Here is a 25,955-nt window from a genome sequence, read left to right as displayed (position 1 = left end):
GGATGGCGGGACGGAACCTGCCCTTGAGAGCAGACTTGTTTCTCTGGAAAGGGCCTTCTCGGAATCCAACGCCTATGCCCAGAGAAAACTGGAGGACCCCAGGCCAGGCGTGCGCGGAGAACATGGCGCCGTCAGCCTCACATCAGCAAGCCGGGCGGGTTACCAGCTCCCTCTGGCGGCGGAAGCTGGACCCAGTGCGCTTGCGCGCCGTCGCCCCGCCCCCGCACAGCCCCGCCCGCGCGCAGGTCTCTGGGGCGGCAGGGCCACGCCGTGCGCCGATTGGTGGCGTTCCGGGCCCGCCCTCGGGTGATTGACGGCTCCCGGGCCGCCGCCGCCGCCGCCGCCTCCGTAGCCCCGCAGCCGCCGCAGGGTGTGGAGCCCGTCGCTGGTCGCGGGCTGCGCGTGTGCCGCAGCCGCCGCCCAGCTTCCGTCATGGACCTGTTCGGGGACCTGCCGGAGCCCGAGCGCTCGCCGCGGCCGGCTGCTGGTAAGCGGACGGCCGCCGGGCCGGTGAGGGCCAGGAGGGCGGGCGGGCGCGCGGGAGGGCGAGCGCGGCCTGCACCGGCGCGGGGAGCCGGGCCTCCGCCATGTTCGCTGCGCAGGAGGAAAGGCCGCGCGCGCCCCGGCGCCCTTTGTGCGCGGCCGCTTTCGCTCACGGGAGCCCCGCGCCGCCGGCCTACGTCCCGACCGGCCGCCTGGGGAGCTGGTAGTCCCGGGCGCGCTCCCGGTTCAGCGTTTTCCTGTGCTTTGTGTTCCGCGTGTACCCCGGCGACTGAAGTGGTCCCCGGCTCGGCTGCTCGTGATTCTGAGGCCCAGAAGAGAGGATTCGTTCTCTCTGCGTCCTCCGATCTTGCCTCATGACTCGGAGTAGTTTTTTGTTGTTGTTGTTCCCTCTGGGCCCCAGGAAGTCCCCTCTCCCCAAAGGGAAGACCATTCGCCCGGTCCGCTCCCCACCCCCGGCTGCCCCCTGACCTCGGCCGCCGTGCGTGTCCCGGAGGCCGGCGATCGGAGCTCCACGGGGTAGCCCTGCGGGGACTACCACGCCTGGTCCTCTGTCCGGCGGGTTACAGCCGCGCCCAGGCCGAATTTGGCAAGACTTATTCACGTTTTCAGGTGCAAGACATTCAGCTGGATGCTGTGGTTTAGGAATTTCCCCCCGCCCCCCGAGCCTAACTCTGTGGCAGAAAACGTGGAAACTCTTCAGAACACTTTTAAGATTCCAGGCCCAGCTCAGCCCCACTCAGCTTGCAAGCCCGGAAGGTGGGGCCCGGCCTCTGTGTTACGAAATCCGCAGCTGATTTTGTTGGACAGCCCGGGAGGGGGTCTGGAGACCCTGGTTCGGCAACTGCTGTTGTCCTAGGGGCGTACGAAGGTGACTGACACCCAGCGTTTGCTTGCTTTCAGAGAAGCCGAATTCTGAATGCGAGTGGTTGACATCGAATAGGGCCAAAGTTAATGACTGGGAAATGCTGAATGTCCCGGGAAAGGGATGTTTGTGGTCCGTGCACGGAGAGTTGGGTGGGAGGTGGTGCTGGACTCGGGCCTCCCAAGATGGATAGACTTGTAATTTGCAGAGATTCTAGGCGAGGGAACAGTGTGCTCCTTGGGGAACGTTTGGCTCTCGGGTTTGCCTGCGCATCCAACGTGGAGGAGTCGCGACTTGCGACTCGGATCCATGAAGACGGCTCCCAAGAAGGAGTTGTTCTGCCCTCCGTAGGGCCTGGATTCTGTCATGTCACATGTGGACGCCACGCCAGTCTTAGGAGGCCGTTAGTCACAGTAACGGCACTGTTTTCCCGGCAGAACATGTCATTTTGCAGATTGTTTCCTAGATTTCTTTTCTAGATTGTTCTCGTTGTGGGTGAAAACGCTGGCTTGTGTATGCAGGCTTTTTGACTCTGTTGGTGGAGGATAACTTCTGTCTGAATATATTCGGGGCAGAGTTCGCATTTGCAGATGCACCTGTAAGCCTGTCATTTTCTTTAATCGCCATCACTTTCTACCTGAAATTAATTTGGGTCCACTCAGGCGGAAGGGACCCCTGAAAGACACAAAACTTGACGAGTCTTTAAGTTGGTCCCTGGCAGGACATGTCCAGCCCTGGCTGAGACGACAGGGTGGCAGAGGTGCTGCGTGCTGTTTAAACCCGGGTTCCCTGAAGAGGGGATCAGTGACCTGCCTCCTGCCTGTGAGGAGTGTGCTGGCCCTGCCACAGGTTCTCCTTGGCTGAGTGTGTTTTCTGTACTAGTGTTAAAAGCAAAGAAGGCATGCTTTCTGAGTTCGCTGATGACAGAATGCTGACAGGGATAAGTACTAAAGTGAGTACAAAATCAGAACCCAACGTTATCTTGACAGGCATTTAGTTAAAACCAGTAAGATTAAACTTAACAGGTTAAAAAAAAATTCATTTGAACAAGAACAGAAACTGATTTCACGGTTTTGTAAAAGTACTTTGATTTTTGAAAATTTAACTCAAATGTCATACTTTTTGTTTCTGAAAAATTGTTGATAACATTGAATCTAGAGTGAATGAGAGGAAAATAAAGTTGGCTTCTTGAAGTAGATGGAGAGAGGAGGCTAGATTGCCACCGTCATAGCCCTCAAAGGATGTGCAGGTGTCACAGATTTCTGAGCTAACGCAGGAACAATAAACCTAGTCATTTTCACAGACCCTAGAAGAGCTGTTTGGGGCATGTACTCAGACTGGTTTCAGATCCTAATTCTGCTCTTACTGTCTTCTGTGGCTGTTCCTGCATCTGAAAAATCGGTGTTGCCGCCTACTGTTACCCACAGGTTAGAGAGAGTGCAGTGTGTGGGGAGCAGAGGCTCTGTGCTCAGTGCGGACAGATGCTGGTGCTCTGTAGAGGTTACTCTATGAGTTAACTTTCACAGCTGTTCCAAAGAGGGGGAAATGCCCTCTTAAATGGATTCTGTGAAAACGCCAAGTGTCCAAAGGGAAGAAATATCCACTCCTCTGATCATGTCAAGTGTATTTTACTTAGTGTTTTGATTTTTGCTTTGAACATCACTCCTAATGTTCCTATACCAAACCTCTTACTTTTTGTGATCTGAAGAAAAATATGGAGAGAATACAGTAAATGTTTTCAGATTTTGTGCTGAATTAAGGGTTTTCATCCCAACCCTTAATAGGTTTTGCTTGCTGAGTGAAATCAAGTTTCTAAAGTACAGTATACATACTTATTTAAAGAGGATGTGTATTTGTTCACATCAGATGGAAGTGGAATTTCTTTGCTTGTTGTTCAGTCTCTAAGTCATGTTGGACTCTTTGCAGTATCATAGTCATTAAAGTGTTGATTGATGTCTTTGAAGATTGACAGCTTATATTTAGTAGTCTGAACAAGTTAAAGGTGTCTTGGTTTAAAGTCATTTGTGTAGTAATCTGGTTTCAGTTTTATAGGGTGGTTCTTTCACTACACCAGTACGCTTGAAAACTGATGGTCTGCTGTTGACTAAAATACTTGATTTGCAAGGCATCCTCAAAATATTTCTTTTTATGAAACTGGAGAGCTAAATATAAAATAAAGGCTAAGGTATTAGAAAAAACTTGAACTAACTGTAAAACCTCAGGGTTAGTAAGAAAAAAGTCATTAAAAAATTAAAATGGATTTAGCTACGTAAAAATAAAAAGTTTTTGCAGCCAAAGTAGTGCAAAGGCAAAAGGCAAACTGAGAGAAAATGGTTGCAGCACCATTGCTGAAGGTTACTACCCCTGGTAAGGGAAAAGCTCAGACAGATTAACAGGAAAAAGAGGTGACCCATTAGAAAAGTGGTCAAAGGATGTATCCTGACAGTTTACAGAAGAAATGCAGGCGCCGATTAATGGGAAGTGGTGCTCAGCTTCCCCAGTCACTGGGAAGGAACAGCAGGCCACGGGTGTGCCATGTTTCTCACTCGGCAGATTTGAAAATTGGCGCGATAATTAACATGTAGAGAAATGGACATTTTCATAAAGTGTGTTGAGAGTGAAAGTTACCCCAGCTTTTTTGGGAACACATTTTGGCATTTGTCAAATTTCTTTGTTTGCTTTCTGACCAGCAGTCTGGCAGATAAAATGAGGTTATAAGTCTTGGGCTGTTCATTATGGCATTGTCATGTAATAAACCAGAATCACCCCGCATGCCCATCAGTAAAGGACCCGGACAAGTGAGTGCTTCCTGTATGTTGTAGGATAGTGGGCGACTGCTGGAAAGAATCCTTAGACCCAGCGTGCATGAACAATGATATATGTAGAGTATCGTATATAGTGGTGGCAGTGGCTCATGGTAAAGAATCTCCTGCAGTGCAGGAGCCGCAGGAAACACAGGTTCGATCCCTGGGTTGAGACGATCCCCTGGAGGAGGAAATGGCAACCCACTCTAATATTCTTGCCTGGAGAATCCCATGGACAGAGGAGCCTGGCGGGCTACAGTCCATGGGGTCGCAAAGAGTTGGACACGACTAAAGTGACCTAGCAGCAGCATCGTTGTATATAGTGTACTTCTCCCTTTTAAAAATTAAAATGAACATCTGTGATTCAATAAAGGAGCATAAAGGGAAATGGAAAGTATACACTAAGGTGTTATTCTGGTGGGGATAGGTGGGGAAGTGGGCCTTTTTCTGATACATCCGTGGTATTTGGAAAACATACACAGCTGTCCGTCACTCTCTGCGGGGGATCGCGTCTGGAGTCCTCTTCAGATCCCAAGATCCGAGGATGCTTAAGTCACTTATATAAAATGGTGTGGTATAGTTGGCCCTTTGTATCCACGGGTGGCCCTTTGTATCCACGGGTCAACTGTATCACATTTATAGTTAAAAAGAAAATTCAGGTACAAAAAGCAATTTAGGCAAAATATTTAAGCTTTTTGTTGCTATAAGTAGCAATTTTTTGCTAACCTGAATATAATCAGCCCAAGAGTATTTTTGTCAGCATGATATGTAACTTTCAGTAGACTTAGCTTCAGAATGTAAATAACTTAAAAAAAGAAATCTAGATGAGATTAACTCTCATGAAAAACCTGTTTTCTGTCCTGTTTGTTTCTTTATGAAAGTTCTTGTATTTAGAACTCAGGGACTACTTCTAAAGTTAAGGTCAAGGTCACACATGGTCCAATGATTGCAGCCCCAGATACTTTGAATTACTATTTATCCAACACAGAATGTAAGGGTCTGGCTAACCGGAAGTTCCCTTTATAGCATCTGTGATGTAGAGATTGTTTTTAAAGATGCAAACGGTTCTAACTTTGATCCTTATGATGATGTGGAAAGGTACTCCAGAGATCTTATAGAGCCTTAGGATTATCTTTGGGGCGTTGTATAAAGGTTAAATGATCCTTGTGAAGTTCCAGTAACAGCAAGGAGGCAGTATATAACATCTCACCGAGAGCATGTGCTGGGAAAGCAGGTTGCCTGCGTTTCAACCTCCGCTGCTCACTGGCTCTTCTCTTGGACAGTTACTTAAGCAAGTGCATCAGTTTCCTCATCAGTAAGTAACCATAATAATACTACCCACTTCATAAGATTATTGTAAGTATTCAATCCATGAAAATATGTAGAGCACTAGAGTAGTTCTTGGCAGGCAGTGAATGTTTAGTATCATTTGCATAAGCCATTCTCAGTTGTGGCCAACAAAACTCTGAGATGATCTCACTGTGTTTAATTGCAGTACCACTCAGAATATTCTAGAGTGACAGAGCGCAGTTGAGGTTCACTCTGTTCAGCAGGGGAAGAGAGGCTGTTCTCTGGGGCTGGTAGTAGGTTTGAGGCACTCTACTAATTCAGCAAAGGAGAGCAGCCAGGCTAGTGCTGAGCTGGAAACCCTCTTATGAGGAATGCTTGCCAGGACCGAAAAAGTATTACCTGGGTAAAAGAGGACTCCCCCCGCCTCCCTGCCGTGGACACTGGATTTGGAAAAACCTGATATAGAGAGGTAGTTTAATTCAGAAATTAAAATGTGGCCCTGCATAAGTGGAAGGGTTGGTTGCTCTTCAGGTTGGCCTCCTCCCTGCAGTGTCCCTCTGTCCCAAGATGCCTGGTGCTCTGACCCTGCTGAATATGGTGCGACTGTTCTGGCTCATCCTGTTCAGTTTGGAGTCTGTTAGAATGGATATGTTGATGCTTAGACTAGTACGCTTTGAGTTCCCCTGGAAGCGGCCTGCTGAAATGTCAGGGATCCTTGTGGGAGAATAGCAGAGTGAGTGAGTGGTCATCCTAAATGCCTTCAATGTCCTGATGCTGGTTTTGGATTACTCCCCATAGAGTGTGTCACTTGTGAGGAAAGTGAAACTACTTGTAATTACTTAATGTCTTTATGATAATCCTAAGGGAGAAAACGGTAATTTAATGAACTAGCCATTCCCTATTTGTGTTACGGGTATAAAGCAAAAGAGTTACTTTTTGTTAAATTAGAATTTATCAGGTATTTAATGTACTTCTGACCTAAAGACTCCTGAAGAAATTTCTTTCCTTGGAGTTTATAAATTTTACTTAAAATTTTTAGTTTGTAAAAAAGTAGAGTTGATACCCAGCTCGTTTCTAGGCAGAAAGACAAGATGGATGAAACTTTCGGGGCACACATATTGAGTTGGTTTTTAAATGGGTGCATCTCTGTGCTTGAGCTCTGAGGAACAAGATCAGTGTGTTCAGTCACAGAGGACGTGGGCATCCACATCTTCATCTTTAGCCCGTTGTTTCCCCCACATTCCTGTGGGCTGGTTCCTATATTTCATAACTTAAGTAGAAATTTTGAGGAAAGCTGGAGAAGGAATAATGATTAAATTTTATGTGGAAAGGGATAATTGAGTATAAAACATTAAGACAAGTACTTTAGTTAGGTAAATCTTTAGGTTTTTAAATAGAAAGATTTCTTAGCTTTTTCCTGAGTTTATCTTGGAGTATCTAAAATTCCTCATTTTCTTCATAGATATTTATTGAATTGGGCTCTGTGCTGGAGACACCAGGTTAAGACAGATTCAGGCCTCTCACCATCTCTTTGCTTGTGTGTTTAAGATTCTACTTGGTAATTAGTTCAGAATGTTATTGAAATAGGATTTTTTAAGATCAGTAGATCTTTGAAGAGTCCCTTTATTGAGGTTCTGAGATAGAATTATTGTTTTGCTCTAGAATCAGTTTTTTCTTCTCAGGATTCACTCTTAAAGAAAGGTTTTTTAAAATGTGTTCCTTTCAATACTGAAATTAGCAAGAAAAATACTTGTTTTCCTCAAAACACTCAGTAGCCCCTAAAATTCCTGTTGGATTGTCCTTTATTGCTTGTATATTGACTGTAACTGTTGGAAACAAATGTCCATATTAAATGACTTTGAGAAAATATTTTTGGAAACAGTTACTCAGTCCAGTAGAGAGGAGAAGATCTGAATTCACTAGCTGCCTTATCACAGAAGACCCCCTGCCCCCCCGCCCAGCCCCGCCTGGCCGGTGTCCACGTGCTCTCTAAGCAGGTGTTCCATGTTCTAGGGAAAGAAGCTCAGAAAGCACCTCTGCCCTTTGACCGTCTCCCTCCGGCCAGCAGTACTGACTCAGGCACAGTCTCCAGGCTCTCCCAGGTGTGTGTCGACGTGTCATCCTGGGATGGTAGTTGTCTCAGTCTTTCTCCCTTTCCCCCGTTTTCAACACACAGATGTTTTAGGTGTTGGACTGTCTTAAGTTTTGAATCCATGGCTTCAGGTAAGGCAGAAAAATCCACTAGTTGCTAGCCCTGAGGAACTGCGCGAAGATGTTGAGCAGTGTTCTCTGGTTCATCAGAGCGTCTGTTTTACTAGTGGAATAAAACTGAACTCTAAGGCAGGTTTTCCGTCTCCTTTGAAGTGATGAGACTTAAAGGAGGTTCGGGACGCTGCGTGCACAGCATGAGCTGCACTGGATTGGTGCGAGAGCTATGGCCTGTGTGGGCATCCTGGTGGGATGGACTCGGAAATGTGCGCCCCCACCCCGGCTTTGTGGGCTCACTCGGTGTTCTGCTGTGTTTCAGGCTCTGGGGGACCTTTGCTTTTTGACGATCTCCCGCCAGCCAGCAGTGGCGATCCAGGTAAGTGGTAGGGAAGCTAGTCCAGTGTGCCGATGGAAATAATATATGATGTTTTACATAAAGCGTGTTTACTTAGAGCTGTAAAAAGCCTTAGGATGACGAATCATAATACTACATAAAGTTTATTAAAACTAATAGATAGCAGGAATTCCCTGGCCCCCCAATGGTTAGGACTCAGTGCGTTCTCTGCTGGGGTCCAGGTTTGATCCCTGACCGGGGAACTAGGTTCCCGCCAAAATGAATAAACAAACTAAACTCAATAGATACCCTCAGTTGGGAAGCAAAAATATACATAAATACTGCATCACTTTTTGGTGATTATTTTCTACTGCTTGGAATTTTAAGAATTCAGTCATTTACTTTGACCTTTGTTATTATGTTCTTTAAAAAAAAAAAAATCTGAGTCTGTCATTGTAGTTTTGCCTTGTTATGTTCCTGACAGATCCAGATGTATCCAGCAGAAAAGTATCTGAATATGTGAAGTACTTTCCACATTTATATGTGAAGTACTTTTCACATTTCACACTGAAAAGATATTTTCAGTATCTCTGATAAATTAGTCTTCTGTTTTATGCCACTTACAAAATGGAAAGAATTGTGATCTTTAAATGAAGTTGGAATGACGCTGCTTTACTGACTGGTATAGACGGTGTGCAGGAATTTGAATTCTTGAAGTTTTAAGACCTTAGTTAATTAATTTCCAGTCAGTGCTTTTATGTTTGTCTTCAACATTCTTTTTGTTGATTTCATTTTTGTCAAGCCTATTAACCCTGGCTCTACTTGTTTCTGTAAATGTTTAACTTTTCCTTTTACGTCCCAATTGAACAGAAGGGGAAAACAGAGCAGATTCCTCTAGGTTGTCATACATGACGAGTCCGTTATTCCGTCTGAGGACGTCTCACATGGGACTCCCCCAGAGGGGGTGGGGCAGGGCGATAGTGGGGGGCAGGGAGGGTGCAGGCTGTCCTTGCATATGTGAGTATCTTCGAGTGTGGAATGACCTTCCTTATGTTGTCAGATAGAACACTTGCTGCTTTTCAAGTATATTTTTCTGTATTATTAATTAATTACTACTAAGTCATTGGAAACTATGGATTAAGTTAGTATCTTTCCTATGCTTGGGCTTCCCAGGTGGCACTAATAAGTGGTAAAGAACCCTGCCAATACAGGAGATGTAGGAGACGCGGGTTCAATCCCTGGGTCGAGAAGATCCCCTGGAGGAGGGCACAGCAACCCACTCCAGTATTCTTGCCTGGAGAACCCCATGGACAGAGGAGCCTGGCCAGCTACAGTCCCTAGAATTGCAAAGAGTCAGACATGACTGAAGTGACTTAGCGCACACACATTTCTGTATTTAGAAAAAGTATCACAGTCATCTTTCACAAGAATTCTCAGATTTTCAGGCTATGTGTCCATATAAAAATATTACAGCATTCTCATACAACTTACCCTAAAACCTTCCTAATAAAGACAGTGCTCTCAGTTATAATGAAAGGTAAACGTGTGCAACTAGGGCTCTGAACAGGTTTAGTTTAAGGAGGGTTCAGGATAGTTATGTCTTCGTTATCCTGAGGGCAAAAGGCAATAGACTAATGGTAACTTAGAGGACTTCCAACACCATTATTAACAGCTTTTTTTTTTTTTTTGGATGTAAAATCCAATCTTGTATCCAATATTTGGGATTTCTTGAGAAGACTTACTCTTCTCAAGCAGGCAAGAGCCATTTACAAAAGTTGACTACATTCTAGGCCATGAAGTAAGTCCTAGTACAGAATTAATATCATAGGTAGACCACATTCTCTGATTACAGTGTAATTTACTTTGAAGGCAATAACAGTTTAAAAAATTTCTCTGTTTTCCAATTTAAAAGAAAGGAAGACTTTTTTTCATACACATTTGGAAAACTGGAACACAAACAGTAAGTGGCAGGAGGCTAATGGAGAGACCATTGAGAGATCCATGACATTGTCGCAGTTAATTTGGGTTGCCCTGTGGGATAGGATGTGTGTGTTAGATTGTTCCAGAAATCTGTCCTTTGCAAGTAACTGATTATTCTTGAGGGCAAGAATGTTTCCTTTCTCCCCTCAGTACTCAGAAAGGTTTGGCAAAGAGTAGTTGAATGAATAATAAATGGTTGTATGCTTTTATACCTACATGAAGAGAATACTAGGGCCATTCATGGGACACTTGATGGACTAGGGACTGTGATGAACGCTTTCCATAAGTTTTCCCCATCAGTTTTAAACAGCCTTCTGAGAGGACAGTTTCCTCCCTGTTGTGGGTGAAGAAGCTGAGGCCTGCAGGTTGAGTGACTTGCCTTAAGGGCACACCCCTTGCAAATGGCAGAACTGAGGCTTAAAACTAGACTCTGTTCTGCAGTGCGCGCTCACTGCAGGTGCCCTGAGCTCAGCTTTGAATACACACCCACCCCCTTTGCAAGCGGGAATGGCTTTAGCAGTGCTATTCTGCCTTTCAGGATACAGACGGTTCTTATAGCCTGATATTGGTCTCAGTTTAAGCCTTTGTTAGTGTTTCTGGGCTGGTTCAGGATGTTTCACTTTGCAGGTTTTGGAAAATGTATACATAAGAGCTTGTGGATATAAAATACCATGTGATGTGTGTGCCATAGCCTCAAAGTATGAATGTGTGTCTTTTACCACTGAGAAGCCTCTCACATAACCTCTCGAGGCCATCTGAGCAGGGCCTGGATTTTATTTGTGGGCACCCAGGGCACTGCCCCACCCCTCAGAGGCATGGCTATGACCACTGAGCCTCCCTCTCTGCCAGGCCTCGCTCGAATGTCCTTTCGTCTCCGAGGGCTGGGAGGGAGCCAGGTCTGCTCGGGACTTTAACGTCTATAGCTGTGTTTCTGTCTGGTTTTCACTTTATATTTCCAGGCTCTCTTGACACTTCGACATCCCAGGAGGTAAAGAAGGAAGGGAAAGGAGCAAAGAGAAAAGCCTCTGATGAAGAGAAGAATGGCAGTGAAGAGCTTGTGGAAAAGAAAGTTTGTAAAGGTTTTCAGACAGTTTGAAAACAAATGTATTAGACTTCATATTGTGAGACAACCCAGAGCAAAAACAAGCTTAGCTTTCCAATGATAACACTTCCTTTCTGTGTCTGTGTTTAAGAAGTGGATAGGGTTCCCTGTTTGCACATGGATTTCCGAGTTCACGCGTGCTTCCTCACTCCTTGCCCTCCATGCGCTCCATCTCTTACTCACCTTCGGTCAGGTAGGAAACCTGCCTTGGTCCTTCAGGGGTTAGAGACAGGTCTACTCGGCCTTGGTTAGCGTGTGGGTCCCCAGGCTGTCTCTGACTACATGTCCTTGACCTCCGCCTGTTGATTAGCAGTTGGAATTCTGTGACGAGCTTGCAGGCAGCGCCCCAAGAGATGACCTGAGGCTGGAAAGAGCAATTGAAATTTGTCGTCCACTTTGTAACGTGTCACAGTGCATGAGGAATAAGTGAGGAGTATCAGCTAGATAGAAAGCTGTGGGTTTTCACTGACTGCGGCCGTCAAGCCACTTGGTTGCATGCGGCCGGTGGTCTCCAGCAGAGGCCGCAGGCTCCCGCGGGGGACGTGAAGATGTGGGCTTCAGTGTGGCTGGCCACTGCCTGGAGCCTGCAGAGCGCTGTGCGTGCCCGCGGGCGCCCTTCAGACAGGGCGTCTAGCACTGACGTGGCTCTCAGTGTCAGAAACCGAGCTCAGACCAGCCCTTAAGGAGAGCTTCCGACACCTCCAGTGGGCTCCTTCTTCCTTCTCCTTCCTCAGTTAAAGCAATAGCAGCTGATCTTTCCATTTGTTCAGTCTTCCAGCCTCAAGCCTGGAAACACATATTTCCAATGTATCAAACAGGGCACTTGGGGTAAACTGCTTACTTACGTTTCTCTAAACTAGAGATTTTTATGTCCTCATGAAGTTACTGACAGATGAGATTTGCAAAGAGCTCCTTGCCCTGGTCCTGTCTCACTTCTGTGGGGTGATGGCGCGCTCCTTGCTCTGGTGCTTTGACCAGGCGCTCTCTTTGGAAGAGCCGTTCTGCTCTGACTTGCTGTCGCCTGCTGTCTCCTCTCCGCTGCTCAGCCTTGCAGAGGCCACCCATTCAGCAGTGGTCTGCTTTCTGTAGCAGACTTGCCACCTGGGAGATGTCTGGCAGGGCAGCTCTCGGACACTGCTGGGTAGAACAGCCGCAGCTCCCTGTCACTTGCTCTGGGACTAGGGCGTCTGGAGAGGAGGGCGCAGTTTTGTATTGGCTTTTTGTTCTCTTCTGTAGCCTCTTCGGTGATCTTCGGCCTGAAAGGCTACGTGGCTGAGCGGAAGGGCGAGCGGGAGGAGATGCAGGACGCCCATGTCATCCTGAATGACATCACCGCGGAGTGCCAACCCCCCTCTACTCTCATGTGAGTGTCCTGCTCCGGCAGCCTGGGTGGCGTAGAAGTCTGTTCTGATGCTGGTGCGGTAGCGAGGGCCCAGAAGGAGACCAAAACAGCAGAAGGCAGACGTGGAGTTTTCCCTGCAGTGGCATGAAGTGAAAGTGAAGGAAAAGGTCTGGAGGAAGAGCCCTTGTCCCCAAGAGCAGGAGTGTGCTTGGAGTTGCTTTTAGAGCCTGGAAAGGGGCTTTGGAGAAGCCTCAGGAGGCTTGTCTTTTGGGAACAGATTTAGTTGCGGGACACCAAGCCATAACTAGTAGATGCCGCACTGTAAGATTCTGAGTTATAAACCACATATGAGAGGTGTATATATACATATATATCACATTATGTATAATAGTATATATGGAAATACATATATACACATATAGTAGAATACCAGTCAGCCATTGAAAAATAAACTTTGCTGTTTGCACCAACATGGATGGGCCTCAAGAGTACACTCAGCAAAATAAGTTTATTGTCTCATGGCTCATGATGTCCCACATTGAGAAGGGATTCTAGAAACATTGAGGAAAAGAGCAGCTCTGCAGAGTCAAAGTCATTCCACACAAGCATATCTGTTCTTTCCTTCTTAAAGCAGTGTTTTAATGCTGTTTATCTGTGTGTGAGTTTTCTGGCAGACTTGAAAGGGGAATAGGAATGGGAGTGGTAGGGTAGGCTTTAAGGATTCGGTGTCAGAGTCTGAGCGGGCGTTCTGAAACTGCCTGTTCTCTCACAGCTGTCTTTGACTGTCAGTAATTTGTCTGTGTTTGTCTGTGTGTTAGTGTTTAAAACTAAATCTGCTGTAAGTAGAAACCTAAATCTGTTCTAAATAGAAAAGTGTTCTGAATATTAGTGAAAAATCAGAGTTAACAGATCTTCATTTTTGAAGCAAGTGTGAGTTTTTAATTTTAAAATGTCATGGATGTTACTTCAGTATTATCTTAGGTACTGTTACTGCTTGCTGTTCGAGTTAAAAGCTTTAATGGAGAGGAGTAATCTTTGCCTGAGGATCTTGCTGACTCTCGGTTCATCATTCCAGCACCCGGGTTTCATACTTTGCTGTTTTCGATGGACATGGAGGAATTCGAGCCTCAAAATTCGCCGCACAGAATCTGCATCAGAACTTAATCAGGAAATTTCCTAAAGGTGAGGCTCAGAGCTCAATCGGTTGGCGTTCACCTCGGGGTTGGCTCTTTGTGCTGCTGAGGGAGACGTCACTGGCTTTAGCAAAGAATCCTTGATGACTGGAAGAGCCCAGCTTAGAGGAGGCTGTGCCGAGGGGAGCAGGGGCTGTGCGGCAGGCGTGGCGCTGGCGGTGTCTCTGGGCGACAGCGCCTCTTGCCTCTGCACTTGGGAGGGTACTCAGGCCCCCACGTACAGTGGAGGAAGCACTGCTTGTTCTTGGCCATAACAGAGTGGCGGTGGCGGGAGGGCCATCTCCTTCCTTAAGGCCTCGCTTTCTTTCCTGCCTGCTGCCACAGGAGATGGGATCAGCGTAGAGAAGACCGTGAAAAGGTGCCTTCTGGACACCTTCAAGCACACCGATGAGGAGTTCCTTAGGCAAGCCTCGAGCCAGTAAGTGTGGCCGTGTGGAGGCCTATGAGTAGGGGCGGGGGTGTGGTGTCCTAGACGCATCTCAGGCCTTCCGATACGGTGTAATGCCAACGCTCGTTGTCTGAAAAAATCCTAGCGCCAAGTAAGCGCTTACAGCTTAATGAAATCTGAATTTAAAAAAACATGTATCTAAGAAACCGTGCATTTTAAAAGTATGACACTTCCCTTTCAGCTCTGGAAATTCAGTCTCAGAGTGCTAGCATGTTGATGGTGACTGTGTCTCTGATGTGTTTCCCCCTTCCAGGAAACCTGCCTGGAAAGATGGGTCCACCGCCACGTGTGTCCTGGCCGTAGACAACACTCTCTACATCGCCAACCTTGGGGACAGTCGGGTATGTGGCTGTGGTGCCGCCCACTGAGACAGCAGCGCGTCCGAGGGGGACCAACTGTAGGCAGCACTGTTGAATATGGTTACAGCCACGACGGCGGGGTTGAAGCTTCATCCTTGGGGGGCTGCTCCAAGGGCTCTGTTGCAGAGTTAAAAGTTCTGGGTCAGGGAATGGCTGCTAAACTGGAGGCTGTTTGTTCTGGGAAGACTTACACCCTGTCTCTCCGACAGGTACAGAGCTGTGAGCTGGAATTTAATTGGCCCTCAAGTAAAAGTACTTCTATTTAAACAACTCTTTGTCTCCATTTCTTTGACCTCAGTAGTAATGAATGAAAAGTAGTAACCCCTGCCTCTCCAAATTATGTAATTTCAAAATAACTCAAAAGCTGTGACTAGAAGAGTGCTCGGTGATGGGATGAATGTCCGCTGAGCCTAGGACTCAGGGCTGAGGGAGGAAACCCAGCTGCTTCCACTGATGATGGCCTGCATCGCGTCCCGGCTGTGGGGGCTGACAGACCTGGAGGGAGGGCTCCTTGGGGCCTCTGCAGTCCCTGCTGTCTCCCTGGCCAGGAGCAGACGGCCCCTCCCTGCCGCTTGCTTGCCAGCCAGCCTCCGTGCTTGTGCGGCAGCCTCTGGACAGAGTGACCTTCCCGGTCGTCAAGCATCTTCAGATCTGGACGTCGCTGCTCCCCACCCTGGTGCTTTTAGGGTGACTTGGGATTCGGGGCACCGGGAGCCGTGAGCGTCCCAGATGAAAGCCCTGCCCCCGTGGGGTCTGTGGATCTCTCTGGTGGGACTGCCCCTTGTACACGGGCGTTTAGACCAGAGGACTTAAAAATAGCATGTGTATGCATTAGCCAAAAGAGAGACTTTGGAGTCAGACCCAGTTTCAGTCCTGGCCCTGTTCTGTGACTCCAAGCATGATGCTTATCCTCTGGGCCTCAGGCTTCCCCCTCTGCAGAATAAGAGGTTTGTGCGGAAGTGCCACACAGTAAACACGGTGACGGGAGCACGCGGCCATGTACCTGATCAGCCACCAAATGGGCCAGTGTAGGCTCGGGGAACAGCAGCGCCTGAAGGGGCCTCGGTACTTTTTAGGGACCTCCCTGTCACGTCACAGGTGGGAAGATGATGGCCTGGTGAGGGGAGCAGGGGGCTGTGGTCACCCAGCTCTTCTCTCCCTTAGTGTGTGTGTGTGTGCGACACCACTTTGCCACTTGATCCTTCTGACGCTGGACCCTCTGAACCCAAGTTTGTCAGCAGGAGGCTGAATCTGAAAGTCAGTTGTTAACCTTGCTCTTCCCCTGTCAGCATTAGGCACTGGGCTTGTTCAGTTTCACACCTGTTGCACTCTCGTCTTCCCAGGCAATCCTTTGTCGTTACAACGAGGAGAGTCAAAAACACGCGGCCTTAAGCCTCAGCAAGGAGCATAATCCAACCCAGTATGAAGAGCGAATGAGAATACAGAAGGCCGGAGGGAACGTCAGGTAACCAGAGGGTGGCAGGGGCTCCAGGAAGGGGGGCACCGTGGAGTGAGCCGAGAGGCCTCCGCGGGTAGGGCCTCCTGCCTTGTACAGTCTTCAGCATGATGAGACTGTTTGAGGTCTAGCTTGGTGAACACGTGTCATAGGATTCACGTATGTCCAAGTGGGAGCAAACAACATGTGCGAGAAACGTGCTTCCCTACATCTCCAAAAGGATTCCTGTCTCAAATTCAAGCTTACCATTTCCAGCATTTTCTGTGGTCCTAGGAACTTTCCTCAAATCTATTATTTGTCACAACTGGATAAGCTACACTTTGGGCAGTTTCTCCAGAGAGAAAACCTGAAGTGTGAGACAGTAGCATGAGCTGGTCACCCCTGGGCTTCCAGGAGCAGCTTCTCAGGCCCAGGGCCGCTCTCGCCTGGCTCGGTCTGCCGCAGTTGTTTGATCTGTCTTTACATCTTTGAAGACGGTGCCAGCTCTAGTTAAGCAGGGCTGAGGACGCGGCATTAGGAATGTCACCAGAGGTGTTTTCTGGTTCATCTTCGGTTTGAGCCGTTTAAGATTTCGTTGCCTGTTGGAGATAAGGGAGAAGTGAGGTGCCAGTGTGAGACGGCAGCTACTCATCCTTGGAGGTGTCTTTCCTCTTCTGTTGTTTACTTGGGGCAGTTTTTGTTGTCGCTCCAGGCTGTTTCTGGCCAGTGGTGCAGGGAAATCTCTGGAGAGGAGTCAGAATTCTTAGGGTTGGTTAAAAAACTCCAGGGTTAGTAAAAGGTGATTTTGGTCTGGGTTGTGGCTGTCTGCGTGGGCCAAGAGAGAATTATAGACTGGGTCTGACTTCGGCCAGTGCCGTGGCTGGGCCTCCGTGGATGCTTGTGGGAGCTCATGCCCAAGAGTGTGATCCCAGCGTCAGGGTTAGTGGCATCGCCTTTTCCGTCCTTTCTTAGAACTTTAAAATTCTGCATTTGTCTGAGCTCTTTGAGAAGATTTGACAGTAACATTCCTATGGCTGAAAGTGAGATCAGCTGTTTTGCATTTACTTCCTGGTTCCCAGTCCCCGTTTATTAAGGACTGTGTGGACTTAGGGTGCACCCCTCGATTTGAAGAAGACAGTGGGGGTGCTCAGAGACAGGAGGGGTGACTTGTTCCCGAGCTAAGGGCTGGGCTGTGGCCCATCTCCTGCCTGAGGCTGGGGCTGGGATGCGCTTTCTTTTCGTCCATGCCCTCTCACTTTCATTATTAAGATTTTCAAACATGCAGAAAAAAATTTTTAAATAGTAAGCATTTAAATATCTACTACCTAGATTCAGTAGTTAACATTTTGCCATATTTGCTTTGTCTGTTTATATGTGTGTGTGCGTGGCTGAACTATTTAAAAGTTAGTTGCAGACATAACATCTAAGAAAATAACCATTCTTTAGTTTGTATTAGGTTATCTTAACATTCCATCTGTGCCCTCATTTCCCCAGTTGTCCCCAGAGTGTCTGTGTTGGAAACTAGGGTCTTGTCAGCATTGGACTCGCATATTTCCATGAAGAATCATCTCTGCTTTGGCTTGGATCGTGTCCCTAGTCCGCCCTTGTATAGGGTCACCAGCACCATTTAAGGTGCCTGTATGTTATGTCTTATAAAGTAGAATTTAGGTCTACAGGCTGCTTTAGATTCAGGTTACACGTTTTCAGTAAAGGGATCTGATGGGGATGCCAGGCACTTCTGCCTGCCCCCCACGTCAGTAGCCGAGTGCGATCACTGCTGGAGATGCGTGCTGTGTGCTGGCCACCATGCGGCAGCAGAGGGCTCCAGGTTAGAGGACTTGTTTCTGTGTGTGGTCTGCCGGTAGTCTGGGGAGGTCCACTTGGGCACCTGTGACTGTTACCCGTCAGCCTTTCAGCTGACGATTTTAGCGCCCCTCAGTGACCTTGCATGAATCAGCTACTTCACAGGGCCGGCAAAGAGGACCATCGACTTCCGGCTCCCTCTGCACGTGGTAGCAGGCATCCGGTTAGGGAAGGCTTTCCTTCATCAACAGTGGGTGAACCAGTTTTTCCCTGAAAGCAAGGTATGTGTTGCATCTTCCGTCACCATTTGCAGAGTGGGGGCACCCACGGTTGTAGAAACTAGTGGCTCCCGTCCTTGCTCCAGGAGCCCCTGCAGGTGGGTTTCTGCATCCAGGGCACTGACTCTGGCCGTAGAGGCAGGGTGTTCTTGCTGCTTGCGTGCCCTTGGTGGCCAGTGGGAGGGAGCGCCTTCCGCACGTCTGCAGAGCTCTAAACAGCTCCACGTGCTGGGGCTACTGGGGTCACCTGCAGTGGCATCAGTTCACACCCGTTCCAGGACAGAACCAGGACACAAGACACACCTCTGTAGCCTGTGAGTCTGGATTGCTCCTTCTCATTCAGACTGAGCATTCATCGGGCGTTACAGGGCTTTCTCTTAACTTCTTTGACTCAGTAGCTGTAGTGTCTCCTTTTATCCTGAAAATCTTGGTTCCTAATAACGTTGCATATTTATTTGCCAGAATAGCTTTTTGAAACTTGTAGCATCAGCAGCGTCACGGTTACTGAATGTGAGTTCCTGCGGTGCTCTCGTCTGTAGTCTGTGTCTCACTGAGGATGTACCGAGTATTGTGTGTAAACGTGGAAGAGTTGTTTTCACTGTGGTTTTGTGACACTCTGGTTATCATGATCACTAGTTTCATTTTGTTTTCAACTTCAGGGCTCTTTCACCCTCTATTATGAAGCATTTACATGGTGAGATAGGAGCCCACTGTTGATGGCCATTGTGGAACACAGCATGGCAGTTCCTTACAAATTAAAGATAGATCTACCATCACAACATTGTAAATCAGTACTTTAATAAAGAATAAAAATAAAAATACATAGACCTGCCATGTGAGCCAGCAGGTCCAGTCCTGGGTCTGTGCGCCCCGGAATTCAAAGCAGTGGATTTGAACCGATACGTGCGTGCCTGTGCCCAGCATCATTTTCCACAGTGGCCACAAGGCGGGAGCAACCCAAGCATCTATCGCTAGATGAGGAGACAGACAAAACATGGGCCCTCCATGAAATGCAAGCACTGTGCAGTCTCGATAGGCAGGGAATCCTGTCCCATGGACGAACCGTGAGGACAGCTTGCCAGGTGGAGTGAGCCAGACACAGAAGGGCAGGCACTGCGTGATTCCACTGCGTGAGTCCCCGAGCGGCCAGCGTCCTCGTCGGGACGGAAGGCAGGACGGGGTGGGGGGGCGGGTAGTGGTCGCAGAGTCCTGGTAATGCCACTCAGCCGTTAGCTTAAAAGTGGAAGTGAAGATGACCGATAGGATGTTACACATTTCACCATGATTTTAAAAGGGAAGAAGACCCACATTTACATGGTTAGCTATCTAAAACACAGAGCAGAGACTTGCTTTCACGTCTTGTTCTCTTCCCCCTCATCTGCTGACCTTTCCAGCGTGTCTCCGTGTATGCATTTTACTTTCCTCCTTCGTTACGCTGAAGGTCGTGGACTGGGTGCAGTGCCTCACGCTGCTTCAGGAGAATTCCTCGGAGAAGGTGAAGACAGCTTGATGTTTATTTTACGAGGAAGGCTGTAGCACCTGCGCGCTGAATATCTGATACGGTCTCTGACAGTCCTGCCCTGTCGCACCCATCCTGCTGAAACTCCGGACCTTGGCATCTGCCATCCTGGGACGGTCAGAGGAAGATGGAGCTTCCACCTCCCAGCCTCAGCTTCGCGAGCCCGTTAAGACCACTGTGTCCCTGGGCCAGAGGAGCTGCAGGCAGAGCAGGGTTCCGCTTGTCCTGGTAGCCAGGGTGTTGGTCTCTGTGCCCCGCCCCCGCTGTGAAGGGGAAACCGGACCAAAGCACCAGCAGAAGGCGCTGCGGTCAGGAGGTTCTGGTGACAGACTCTGCACCAGTGGGACAGCCGATGTCTGACTGACGGGTGGATGGAAGGGAGGCGGGAAGGACGCTGCGTGGAGCACAAGCCGCAAGTGCTGGAGGGTAGGAGGCCAGGCCTGTGGGCGGCAGGTCCCCGGGGAAGGCAGGCTGGCTCGGGGGCTGGGACTTCAAAACCCACTCCCTGCCCAGCACGGTGGGAGAAGAGTGGATTCTCTCAGATTGCCAGGGAGAGGCCACGCAGAGCATGCAGCGTCCTGTGCTGCGTGGGGGAAGCTGGCTGTGTGTGGAGGGGCTGTTGAGGCTTTGGGTGGGCGCAGTCCGTGACCCACGTGGCTGGTTCTGGGCAGCCCTTGCCAGGAGCAGTCATATTAGACTCGCTGGGCACAGAGGGTAGGTGGTGTGGCTATGCTCCTGTGACGTACAGCCTGCGTCGGCCCGGGCCTCTGCAGCTGGCTGGCGCCGGCACCACACACACCCCATGCAGCCTGTTGTGCCAAGGGCATGCAGAGCGGCAGCAGCCCACTGGGTCGGCTTCCGAGGCGTGAGTGGACTCTGAGTTGTCCTGGTGGTACCTGGGTCTTCGGTCCTGGTTCTGTGCACATGCAGTCTTGTTGAAACAAGCTGGGTCTGTGACTCGGGAGGAGGCCGCGCCAGGCGCCCCGGCCCTCGGTCCTGAAGACGCGCTCTGGTCCGCGGGCTCCAAGCTGCTGCCTCTGGCGCGCTAAGGGCTGAGGGTCCCGCACGCGCCTCTTCCCCCTCAGCTCAGCGCCAGCCTCGGTGCTCCCTCTTGCCTTTTGTTCTGCTGTTCGTACCTGAGAAGATTGTTCCGCTGCTCACAGACGCCAGCACAAGTCTTTGCTGCTGGTGGTTTGGCTGTGACCACCGACCGGGAGGGTGCCTGAGGGCCAGCAAAGGGCCAGGAGCCAGGCGGGATCCTGACTCTGAGAGCGGCCCCGGCCCTGGCGGGCAGACGGCTCAGCTTCCAGGGCGCGTTCCCCGTTGGGATCCTGACTCCAAGAGCGGCCCCGGCCCCGGGGGGGATCCTGGCCCCGGTGGGCAGACGGCTCAGCTTCCAGGGCGCGTTCCCCGTTGGGAGCCCCGTGGTGACGCGGCACCTCCGCGCACAGCTCTGCGGTTGGCTGAGCTCTCTGGCCTCCCTTGTTGAGTGTGGCGTCTCGTCTGGGCTCACACCCGAGAGCCTGGGTGCTCGGGCGTTGTAGCTGCCTGAGTGGCAGAGCAGGTGGCCACCAGGATTGTCCTTGGGAGCAGCAGGCATGGGGCTGCTCTCCCTACTGACAGGACCGGCTGTCCTAGGCCCTGCAGTCACCTTTCCCTCTCCTGATTCTGTCCAGAGTCCTGTCTGTATTTAAGTCATTAGACCATGTTCATACCCAAGGTAAAGACACTTGCTTCTGAAGCAGAGGGTAGTCACTTTCAGGTATTTTCCAAACCTAGAGTGAAATGCAAAATATCCCCCTATCCCAGCTGTTTGTAACCCTGGTGGCTTGAAAGTGAAAGAAAGTGGAAGTCTCTCAGTCGTGTCCGACTCCTGGCACCCCCGTGGACTGTACAGACTGTGGGACTCTCCAGGCCAGAACACTGGAGTGGGGAGCCTTTCCCTTCTCCAGGGGGTCTTCCCAACCCAGGGATCGAACCCAGGTCTCCCGTATTGCAGGCGGATTTTTCACCAGCTGAACCACCAGGGAAGGCCCAGGAATACTGGAGTGGGTAGCCTATCCCTTCTCAAATCAAACCGGGGTCTCCTGCATTGCAGGCGGATTCTTTACCAACTGAGCTATCAGGGAAGCCCATGGTGGCTTTAAGGTAAAACAGATGAAGCCAGGTCTGCACCCAGTCAGGCTTGACTCTGGGCTGTGGGTTGACCAGTGAGTTAGGCCCGGCGCGGCCACAAACCAGCTTAAGGGGGTGCGGGTGCCACCCGTGTGCGGGGCAGCGGGCCGGTAATGACCCGGGACAGGAAGACTCCGCGCAGTGCTGCAGCGCTGTGTCATTGGCGGCTGAGGGACGTGGATGCCACAGGTTGCGTCTTTCACCCTGTCCCACTCCTCTGCTTTTGAGCTCAGAGTCTGGGCCCTGGGAGCCTGGTCTCAGGTGGAGTCTGATGTGCTTCCTCTCGCTGCAGGGACGGACGTGTCCTGGGTGTGCTGGAGGTGTCCCGCTCCATCGGGGACGGGCAGTACAAGCGCTGCGGGGTCACTTCGGTGCCAGACATCAGACGCTGTCAGCTGACCCCCAACGACAGGTAGGCTCTCGCGGGGCACGGGGCAGCCGCCTCCCTTGTTTCTCTGCTGACTTCTTCCAGTTCGAGTACTGAACCTGGGGTGGCAAGCAGCCAGCCGTGTCTTAGGCACCTTGCTGGGCCCTCCAGGTGCAGGGATAAATAAAATCCCATTCTGCTCTCGTGGGTCCAGCCTGACCACGCATGAACAAGTGTGTCCAGTCCCGTATGTCTTAGGGGTGCGGGTGCCCCGGGAGCCTTTGGCCGTGGCGGGAGGGAGACGTGCGTGTTGCAGAAAGCAGGGCTTTCCCGTGGGGGACAGACACCAGGGTGGTGCGGTAGGACAGGATGCAGGTGTGGCTGGCTGATGCCACGGGGCGGGGGGGGGCGGGTGGCATCGGGAAACCATGGCAGGCACTTGAGGGCAAGTTGTAGAGGCCTGGGTTCTCTGCTGAGCAGTCTGGGTTTTAGCTCATAATGGGAGAATCATGGGAGGTTTTTAAGCAGAGCCGAAGTAGTTTGAAGAAAGAGACCTCTTGTCCACCTCTGTTTCTGAGCTGCTTGAGAATAAGGCCCTGTGCCTGGCAGGAGAAGGATGGGGTCCAGGGGCCTGCATCAGGGGCGTGGGCACTGAGGTGGAAGCGAGGCGCCGGGAGGCCAGTGCTGCTGAGGGTGCCTTTCCGCACCCTCCACGCCTGCCTCAGCCCCTCGGGGCACGTTTCCACCCGCTACTCCAGCTCCCCAGGTGACGCCTCGGGAGAGTCTTGTTGCCACATGAGACGAGGCCCTGTGTGGTCCCTGCTGGGCAGCAGAGCAGAGCCCCCTTCCGGGGTCTGTCACCTCGGCAGAAGGGGCTGGCACTGCTCGGACTGGAGCCCTACCGGGCCCCAGGCACAAACCACGTGCCTGCAAATGCTTGCTGAGTGAGTGCCCAATCAGAGGTGGAAAACCAGGACCTGGGTGTTGAAACGAGGAAAGAGACGAGCGGGAGAGCCGGAGCTGTCCCACCCCCTCCATCCCTGTCAGAGAGACTCCCCTGGGAAGCCTGGGAGGCTTTGAAAGGGACGGAGGCCTCTTCAGCACTGAAAGCGGCTGGCTGTCTTCCCTTCACGTGGGCAGTGAGCACTCGACGCTCCTGAAGTCCAAGCACCCGTCCAGTTTGGGGCACGGGTTGAGGCCTGTGGTGACCGACACTTACCGTGTATTTACTGAACCACCTGATGGAGCTTCCTTGGTGCTCTTCCTGGAGTTTGTCTAAGAAACTGGGATTGGGTTAATCCCTAACTTTGGTGAACAGTGTGGTCTCCGTTTTGATGAATACCATCTCACCCAAAATATTTTTAAGTAGCTTTAACCTTGAACTTGTAGATGTTAAATTGGTTTTAAAATGTTTAGCTTTTGAGTAGTTGGCCAAATATGTTACCTCCGTTGCCAGGCCATTTTGTAAAGTTTGCTGATAAAACCCATTTATGTTTCTCTCCATGTCGTAGGTTTATTTTGCTGGCCTGTGATGGCCTCTTCAAGGTCTTTACCCCAGAAGAAGCCGTGAACTTCATCTTGTCCTGCCTGGAGGTGAGTGCTCTCAGGAGGGGGTGGGTGCCCATCGTTCTGGCTGCCCTTGGGCTTCAGAGAAGTCCCGGGCCCCGTTCCCCCTGTGTCCCCGTGCAGCCCTGGGCCCCTTCCCCCCCTATACCTGTGCAGCCCCGGGCCCCCTTCCCCCCGTGTCCCCGGGCAGCCCTGGGCCCCTTCCCCCCGTGTCCCCGTGCAGCCCCGGGCCCCCTTCCCCCCGTGTCCCTGGGCAGCCCTGGGCCCCTTCCTCCCGTGTCCCCGTGCAGCCCCAGGCCCCCTTCCCCCCGTGTCCCCGTGCAGCCCTGGGCCCCTTCCCCCCGTGTCCCCGTGCAGCCCCGGGCCCCCTTCCCCCCGTGTCCCCGTGCAGCCCCGGGCCCCCTTCCCCCCCTATACCTGTGCAGCCCTGGGCCCCTTCCCGCTGTGTCCCCATGCAGCCCTAGGCCCCTTCCTCCTGTGTCCCCAGGGGGGAGTGGGAGCTCCATCCAGGGCGCTCACCAGTTTCTCCCCACCCCCCCACGGGGACTGGGAGCAGTTGTCCCTCATGGGGGCCGTCTCAGGAATGGTGGGGCGTGGGATCCCTGTTCACCAGCACCCCTTTCCTACCCGGTAGGACGAGAAGATCCAAAGGCGGGAAGGGAAGCTCACCGTGGACGCCCGCTACGAAGCCGCCTGCAACAGGCTGGCCAACAAGGCGGTGCAGCGGGGCTCGGCGGACAACGTCACCGTGATGGTGGTGCGGATAGGGCTCTGAGCGGGCGCGGCCTTGACTCCGAGGTTCGTTTTTTGTGTTGTGCACATTATGTGTTTCGTGTACTCCTGTGGGATGCCCATGGCTGTAAATAAAGGTGTTTTTTCTAGACTTTTGAGTTATTACGTCTTGAGCAACACCTTGACCTTTCAGGGGTCATGTTTGCTTTGAATGTGTGTTGGGTCTTTCCTTGCTCAGTGTCACGGGCCTCTCGGATAGGCCAGTAGTTGTGGCCGTGAGCTGCTCACCGTGCAGGCTCTGTAGTTTAGGGCTCCTCTCCCGTGCTGCTGCCCCCGATAACTGGCTGGAGAAGTGGCATCTCACAGAGGGGAGTGTGAGGCGGTGACTGGCATAGCCAGGCCAGCGCCAGAACCCAGGGCTGCTGGAGGAGCTGGCTGCTTTCAGCTCTACAGACAAAAATAAGCTGACAGAGCGTTAATGCGGCGTGAGCCCAGGCTCAGCCAGGAGGTCAGGCGGATAGCTGAGGCTGTCACCCTGCAGAGCAGTGCCCCACCGGGCCGTCCAGAACACCCGAGTGCCGTTCATTTCCGATCCTGTGATGACAGGCGCCGTCTGGCTGCCGCTGGATGCCCAGGTGTGGAACACGCGCGTCTCCAGGTCTGGGCAGTCCCGCTGCAGCCCCCTGTGGCCTGAGGCCTGGCCTCCTGGCTCGGGGGCGCGTGCACTGGGCTCTGGGCTGCGCTGAAGTTGGGCTTCACAGCAACATCCTGTCCAAGACGCTAAAAATGCGTGATGAGCCTCCTCAGGAAAACAAACTCGAAAATTCTTTTCATGCCCTTCTTCACACAGAGAGCAAGACAGTGGTATTGCTGGTAAAGCTCCTTAGTAAGACAGCTTTCAGGTCCTCATGTGTAAATGCCTGCCTCGGGATGATGCAAGACTCTGAACACCAGCTTTTGAAGCTGTTCTGTCATGCTTGCGGGCCTCGCCCAGCCTGCACACAGGCCTTATCACTTCGTCAGCTCCGTTAGAAGGCCTGGCCTCCCTGCTGCAAGTACCTCGGGAACACTTCCAGCATATCCCTTCCCAGCACGGAGGGCCAGGCTCCCTTTCTGCGGAGGCAGTGTGCCATCACGGGAGGAAAGAGCCTCGGCATCTCAGAACTGGGAAACCACGCAAGTTACTCAGCCAAATATTTTCTTACAGCCAACAAGACACCAGTCTATGAGCACCTGTCCCTAATTCCCAGAGAGCCGCTTCCTGGAGCTGGGAGAGGCTTGTGGGGCTACCCTGGCCAAACCCATGCTCCCCCTCTGACCTCAGAGGGAACCTCCCCCCCTGGAGATCGCCTCTCGTCCTCAGGAGCCTGGCCTAAAGGACTCCGATTCTGTATTTTTAAGGTCGGCCCTTTGCTTCTGTAACTTTGTATAACCACATAAAAGAATACTTAAACAGGCAGTTTTTTACATAAATATATTTCACCTGACAACATTATACAATAAATACTTCAATTAATTGCTGTATAACACACTTATATTGAGAAAAAGGACCGTGGGTCTCCCCAGGGTGAAAGCTTTTCTAAAGTATCTGTACCCGCTGGGTACAGAGAAATGCAGGAGAGGGCGCGGCCATGCCACCCTTATCTAGGAGCGG

At 50.9% G+C, this 25,955-nt stretch overlaps 1 protein-coding gene across 3 annotated transcripts; it reads left to right on the top strand.

Moving 5' to 3' along the window:
* The first annotated feature begins 369 nt into the window (after positions 1 to 369).
* ILKAP (ILK associated serine/threonine phosphatase) lies at positions 370 to 24,424 on the top strand. Of its 3 annotated transcripts, XM_068964450.1 has the most exons (12): positions 380 to 487; positions 7,474 to 7,539; positions 7,988 to 8,044; positions 10,942 to 11,061; positions 12,321 to 12,447; positions 13,502 to 13,608; positions 13,944 to 14,037; positions 14,321 to 14,408; positions 15,770 to 15,891; positions 21,929 to 22,048; positions 23,515 to 23,596; positions 24,204 to 24,424. In XM_068964450.1, exons 1-12 carry the CDS (start codon positions 433 to 435, stop codon positions 24,342 to 24,344), a joined length of 1,179 nt encoding a protein of 392 aa, XP_068820551.1. In that variant the 5' UTR covers positions 380 to 432; the 3' UTR covers positions 24,345 to 24,424. The 3 variants fall into 3 exon arrangements, with proteins under 3 accessions (XP_068820553.1, XP_068820552.1, XP_068820551.1); XM_068964452.1 differs by lacking the exon at positions 7,474 to 7,539 and having other exon boundaries at positions 370 to 487; positions 10,942 to 11,055; XM_068964451.1 differs by lacking the exon at positions 7,474 to 7,539 and having other exon boundaries at positions 370 to 487.
* The last annotated feature ends 1,531 nt before the right edge of the window (positions 24,425 to 25,955 follow it).

Source organism: Capricornis sumatraensis, chromosome 2 (genome assembly GCF_032405125.1).
Source record: "Capricornis sumatraensis isolate serow.1 chromosome 2, serow.2, whole genome shotgun sequence".
Taxonomy (NCBI): Eukaryota; Metazoa; Chordata; class Mammalia; order Artiodactyla; family Bovidae; genus Capricornis; species Capricornis sumatraensis.
Note: the sequence above shows the minus strand (reverse complement) of the source record. Positions and strands in the feature narration are given on the sequence as shown.